Genomic DNA, 6,128 nt, shown 5'->3' on the forward strand with positions numbered 1-6,128 from the left:
GAAGATTATAATTATGAAATGAAATTATTTTAATCAGCATTTAGCCTTTGAAGATTAAAATATCAGAAGGTGGGGAGGAAGAAGCACATAACAGTTTTTTGGGGGGGCAGTCAGCAATAAACTGTTAGCTACTTCATTGGAAGACAATAGGGGACAAGATGTTGTGTGTAGTGTCACCCACATGCTTCAGCGGTGCTATTGTCTGCTCTCTCTCTGTGTGTGGAGCGATGAAGGGGTGAAAGAGACGGGGTGAGAGGAGGGGGAGTTGACTGGGGTTGGCTGCAGTGTGTGCGCTCGTGTGTGTGTGTATGTGCGTGTGTGTAGGTGCTCGTACGGGGATGCACAGACGGCTCGTGGTAATTTGATGTGTGTCCCCGGGGATGTTTGATGGATTAATGCTAAGTAGGCTCCCTTTTCCAAAGGCACCACCTGATCTTTGGGGGTTCGTGCCCCATATAAAAGCCTGCGCTAGTGCTGAGCTCAGCTAGTCTAGCCATCTCCTCTCTCTCACACGGTCTCTATCTTTCTATCTCCACTGTCTTTCTTCCTCTGTCTTTACTTTCTCCTTTGGCTTTCACTTTTTCCTAGCACTTTCTCTTCCGTTCTTCCGGTTTCCATTCTTTCTGGCATTCAGACTGACGCTATTCAGACTATTCAGGCCTGGGAGTTTTAGTAGTGAGGGAAATCTCAGAGCATCCATTTGCGTCATTCACCTCCATTTTGGCTTTCTTTGACTTGGGGCCTTTTCTAAAGGGCTGTCCTGAAGTAGCGTGCAGGTCTTTGGCTTTTTCCTGCGTTGTTTTTTTATTCATATGTGGCATTAGGACCAGCCCGTCAAGAAAATGCCACGTTCCTTTTTGGTGAAGCAACTGAAGGTCCACGATTACTCCTCCTCCTCCAATCATCAGCATCACTCGGACGGATCGTACACGCTCACACGTGCCATCACCGAGTCCGCCACCAACTTGGCGGTCCGTTTGAGTGAAAATGGTGAGTTGAGATGACTTAACTTTTCTGTCTACACATTGCAAACATGTAGTAAAAAACACATTTTTATTGTTAATGTGCTTATTGTTAATGTGCTTGTTGTATATAGTTTAGAGTTGTGGGTTTTCAAGAAAAATTCAATAGTGTATTTGTTAAGAAATGGAATGAAAAACATACTTGTTAAATTTGTTTTATAAATGGACCAACCCCTTGATACATGTTTTTCCTTAAGCCTGTGATGTTGCTATTTAATCCCTCCACCGGCCAACCCTCCCCACCCCAGTCCGCCCCATGCCTCCAGTGACGCTAAAGAGTATTCAGGTCACTCTGGACCAATCAGTTTAATACAGAGCAGATCACACAACAGGCTTTGGCTTTAATACTATTGTGTACATGCATAATGGTACACATGGATGCGTGCATTAGGCTCGAAATCCCATCCAAGCCTTTGTGAGGTCTATAACCTCTCCACCACCACCAGAAAGCAGATATCCACATGCGACTGGTTTGTCCTTAGCTGGTGCTGTTGCCCTTGAGGCTTTACCTGTTATCACCCCCACCCCCTCCTGTCCTCTAGCTCTTCATCCCTTCATCTCATCTGATCTTACAGGATGCGAGATACCCACAGGGAGGTCAAATTGTAGCAGATCAAACCCCTCTCTTTCTTTCTCCAAAATCCATTGACAAAATACAGTTTCTTTTCTGATAAACCGACAAAACTCAATGTTAAATGGGTAAAAAAAAAAATGTATTCATTAGAAAATATAAACTTAAATGGAAAAGGGCAACATGCTTTGTAACATCCTTAGTTTATCATTGATACAAAAAATGAGAGGGGAGTGCAATCAACCTTAGATGTATATGAGGTTTTGTCAATTGATGCTATGATTTCAGGGAAAAACACTTCCATAGAAATGTGTGGTGTGTTGTTAGTGGAATGTCCATCATAACCACAGAGCTTTGGCTCGCCGGATCATTTGTTCCCAGAATTAGGATGCCAGCTGTCTGGTTCCCTTTGTGTTGCAAGGGGGAGCATAATATATTGTGCACTGCTGTAAAGATCAGCCTATAACCCCCCTTTGCCTTCCCCTCTCCATTCCCATCCCCAAATCACACTGCACCTGTCATTCAATCTACCCATTACCATACTCACAGGCACTTTCAACACACCACAGATGGAGAATGATCTGATTAAAATGATTTAGCGCTTTGTGGGATTTCTCTACTGAGACATTCATTTTTGTTTTGGCCCCCGCTACGATAACAGATTTAGATATGGTGGCATGGGATGGGATGGCGACAGGTGTATCAGTTGTGGAGAAGTGTGTTTAATTTTATGACTGTTGTGTCCATGTCAGTGCATAGAACTTGCATTTAGTCTGTGAGGGTCTTTTTGATAGCTAGTAATGATAGTCCTTGTATGTGTCCCAAATGGCACCCTATTACCTACATAGTGCACTAGTATTGACCAGAGCCCTATGGGCCCTGTTCAAAAGCAGTGCACTATATAGGGAGTAGGGTGCCATTTGGGGTGCATAACTTGTTTTGAGCCGGATGAGTATTGATCGGTGCAAGACTGTGCACTGTAGAGTCATTCATATTTAATTCGCAAAGCTTGCTGAACCAAGCACTTGCAAATGGTTTCCTGTATACAGTTTCATATTGATCCGCAATGCATGGAAGACTCGGATCAGCCGTCTTTCACTCAATGGCTCAACAATAAAAAATAAAAAATGCTTTCAACTGGAATCAGAAAGAGTGCTGGAATCATAAAACCATAGAATCTTAGACCAAAAAAAACATATCTTGTGAAATGCATTTTGCTAAAAATCTGTATAAAGGCTATACATTTGAAATGCCACAATTGTTGCCAAAAATGCACTTATTTATTCAAAATCTTCCTCTTCCAAACCTACAGGCTACATCCAGGATTACGTCATCCCCTCAATATGCCAGAGCACAAAGGTCCCTGGCTTGAGGAGGCAGACCGGGCTCTCCGCGGGGCCCCTGTACTCCCCAGGGAGCACAGGGGGCAGCGGGGGGGAGGACTACTCCGACCATGACATGGAGCAGCCCGACAGCCCCTGCTCAGGCATGACCACCGAGTCGGACAGCAGCAGCTACACAGTGGACGCCTTCCTCATCTCTGACGGCCGCTCTCGGAGAAGGGCCAACCACAAGAAAACAAAAACCAAAGGTGAGGAGAGAAACAGCATTGCAGAAGTGGGCTCCACAGGATCCACAGGGTCCAAGGCTGCCAAAGGAAAGCCCGGAAAGTCTAAGGGACCGGGGCGCCACACGTGCAGCGAATGCAGCAAGACCTACGCCACCTCGTCCAACCTGAGCCGTCACAAGCAGACACACCGCAGCCTGGAAGGCCAGCAGGCCAGGAAGTGCCCCACGTGCCATAAGGCCTACGTGTCCATGCCGGCGCTGGCCATGCACATGCTCACCCACGACTTGCGGCATGAGTGTGGAGTGTGCGGCAAGGCGTTTAGCCGACCGTGGCTGCTGCAGGGTCACATGCGCTCGCACACGGGCGAGAAGCCGTTTGCCTGTGCCCACTGCGGCAAAGCGTTTGCGGACCGCTCCAACCTGCGTGCCCACATGCAGACGCACTCGGCCTTCAAGCACTATGATTGCAAGCGCTGCGGCAAGAGCTTTGCACTGAAGTCCTACCTGATCAAGCATTACGAGTCTGCCTGCTTCAAGGGCTCCGGAGACGAAGAGGACTGCTGTCCCGAGGACTAATCAGAGATTTACACGATATCAGCTTATTTACCCAGGTCTGTTTCACTGAGATAATATCTCCTTTACAAGAGAGACCAATGTTGTGTTCATTCGGCCAGTGTTTCCCAACTCCAGTACACATTTTTATTGTATTCCCAGAAAAATACACCTCATTCAACTCATCAAGGGCTTGATGATTAGTTGACAAGTTGAATCTGTTAGGAATACTCGAGGACTGGAGTTGGGAAACATTAGGGCATGTAACAGAAATGTTTTAAAACACATCGCAACTGAAAACTAAAATGAAGGTTAAACTTTTTTTATTATTGAACTTATCCAGATAGTCCCTTGCCTTGTTTCAGTCTGTGTTCTTCCATTTGGTGCCTAATGAACACAACCCTGGTCAAAGACTGCACTCCTCACCACTCGTCTTTCTCTTCCTGCTTTTTGATAGAGAGCAATAATAATGAAAATGAGGGTTGTTCAAGAACATAGAAGATAACTGACGATGATGACTGAATAACATTAAAATGTTAATATTTTTTATTCTATAATTGTTTTATGGATTCGTATTCATTTATTTGCAATAATTTACATTCCATTATTTTTTAATATGCCAATTAGCTCTTAATTTCCCTGCAACATTTATTCCACGATAAACATTTGTGTATTTATTAATTTTATGTATTTATGTATTTATTTATCAAATGATAAATGTATTGGTTAACTAGGTTGTTAATTCATTATAAATGTATTTATTTGATTTGATTTATGAATTGAACATCTTATAAAATGCTGTAATATATTTCTGAGATAAAGTAGCCCTATATCTGGTCTCATTCACAACAATTGTTGATGTATTCATGTTCTACATAGGAAATGCTCAATATGGCCTTTTGTTTTTGAATCTATGCACAGGCTATAAGTGTAAGCTACATTTTAATACTTAGACATGAGAATCAAGTTAATTTGTTACACCATTATTATGAAGGATTGGTCCCATTCATTATTTGCCCTATGTAAAGTTGTTGAATTTGAATTGTACTAAACTTTGTATGTAATCGGAAAAGCTATGAACTTTTCAATTACCAAGTCATATCAATAATTAAAATATGATATTTTTACTAAGTTGCTTTCTGTGCCCAGTGCCATTTTCAAGGCGTCAACTATCATCAACTCACACATCATCAACACACATGATCACTCGAGCAGTGGTGGCTGGTGCCGTTTAAGATGAGGGAGGATGATCATTTTTTTATGAGCATGGCTTTGTTTCTATTACAGCATATTGGATGACTGTCATTCATATTCCATTCACCCAGCTCAATGTAACATTGATTGTTTTTTGGCTACTACACGATAGTCAAAATTTCCCTATATCCATCATGAGGTTGGTACAACCTAGCCTATGAATGAAAGTTTACAACGCAGGTCGAGAGAAATTTGACTTATCAAGGTGACAGACAGTGACATATTCAATACCGCCTTGCACTCTCTTGCCAGCATCAAGCTGATTTAGGGCGTAATCATAACTCCCAACAGTTGCAAATGAGAGTTGGACAAATTCAGGAATGTTTATTCCCATTTCGTTACGTTTGCATCCGTTTAAGAAACGTTTTTGAACAGAATCGGGGGAATGATCAAATGCAAGCACAGTTCGCTTTCATACCAATCACATACAAACAGTATGATCATTTGCTCATTGTATAGAGTACCAGTCAAAAGTGTATATACACCTACTAATTCCAGAGTTTCTTAATTTTTACTATTTTCTACATTGTAGAATAATAGTGAAGACATCAAAACAAAATATATTTGAGATTCTTCAAAGTAGCCACCCTTTGCCTTGATGACAGCTTTGCACACTCTTGCCATTCTCTTAACCAGCTTCATGAGCTAGTCACCTGGAATGCATTTCAATTAACAGGTGTTCCTTGTGAAATATTAATTTGTAGAATTTCTTTCCTTCTGAATGCGTTTGAGCCAATCAGTTGTGTTGTGACAAGGTAGGGGTAGTATACAGATGATAGCCCTATTTGATGAAAGACCAAGTCCATATTATGGCAAGAACAGCTCAAATAAGCAAAGAGAAACAACAGGCAATCATTACATTAAAACATGAAGGTCAGTCAATGCAGACAATTTCAAGTTTCTTCAAGTGCAGTCGCAAAAACCATCAAGCGCTATGATGAACCTGGCTCTCATGAAGACCGCCACAGGAAAGGAAGACACAAAGTTACCTCTGCTACAGAGTATAAGTTCATTAGAGTTACCAGCCTCAGAAATTGCAGCCCAAATAAATGCTCAAGTTCAAGTAACAGAGACATCACAACATCAACTGTTCAGAGGAGACTGCGTGAATCAGGCCTTCATGGTCAAATTGCTGCAAAGAAATAACTACTAAAGGGCAC

General features: G+C 42.4%; 1 protein-coding gene across 1 annotated transcript; it reads left to right on the forward strand.

The window, feature by feature from the left end:
* Nucleotides 1–485: 485 nt before the first annotated feature.
* Nucleotides 486–4,847, forward strand: LOC110493919 (transcriptional repressor scratch 1-like). Its single transcript, XM_021568517.3, has 2 exons — nt 486–990; nt 2,906–4,847. Exons 1-2 carry the CDS (start codon nt 843–845, stop codon nt 3,736–3,738), a joined length of 981 nt encoding a protein of 326 aa, XP_021424192.3. The 5' UTR covers nt 486–842; the 3' UTR covers nt 3,739–4,847.
* Nucleotides 4,848–6,128: the final 1,281 nt, after the last annotated feature.

Source organism: Oncorhynchus mykiss, chromosome 17, assembly GCF_057628025.1.
Source record: "Oncorhynchus mykiss isolate SJ-2025 chromosome 17, ASM5762802v1, whole genome shotgun sequence".
Lineage (NCBI taxonomy): Eukaryota > Metazoa > Chordata > Actinopteri > Salmoniformes > Salmonidae > Oncorhynchus > Oncorhynchus mykiss.

What these genes read in the sequence shown, in the direction of transcription:
- LOC110493919 (XM_021568517.3), top strand. Translation starts at nt 843, where the DNA reads ATGCCACGTTCCTTTTTGGTGAAGCAACTGAAGGTCCACGATTACTCC. An exon ending in GGTCCGTTTGAGTGAAAATG is followed by an intron (nt 991 to 2,905) that starts GTGAGTTGAGAT and finishes CCAAACCTACAG; the next exon opens with GCTACATCCAGGATTACGTC.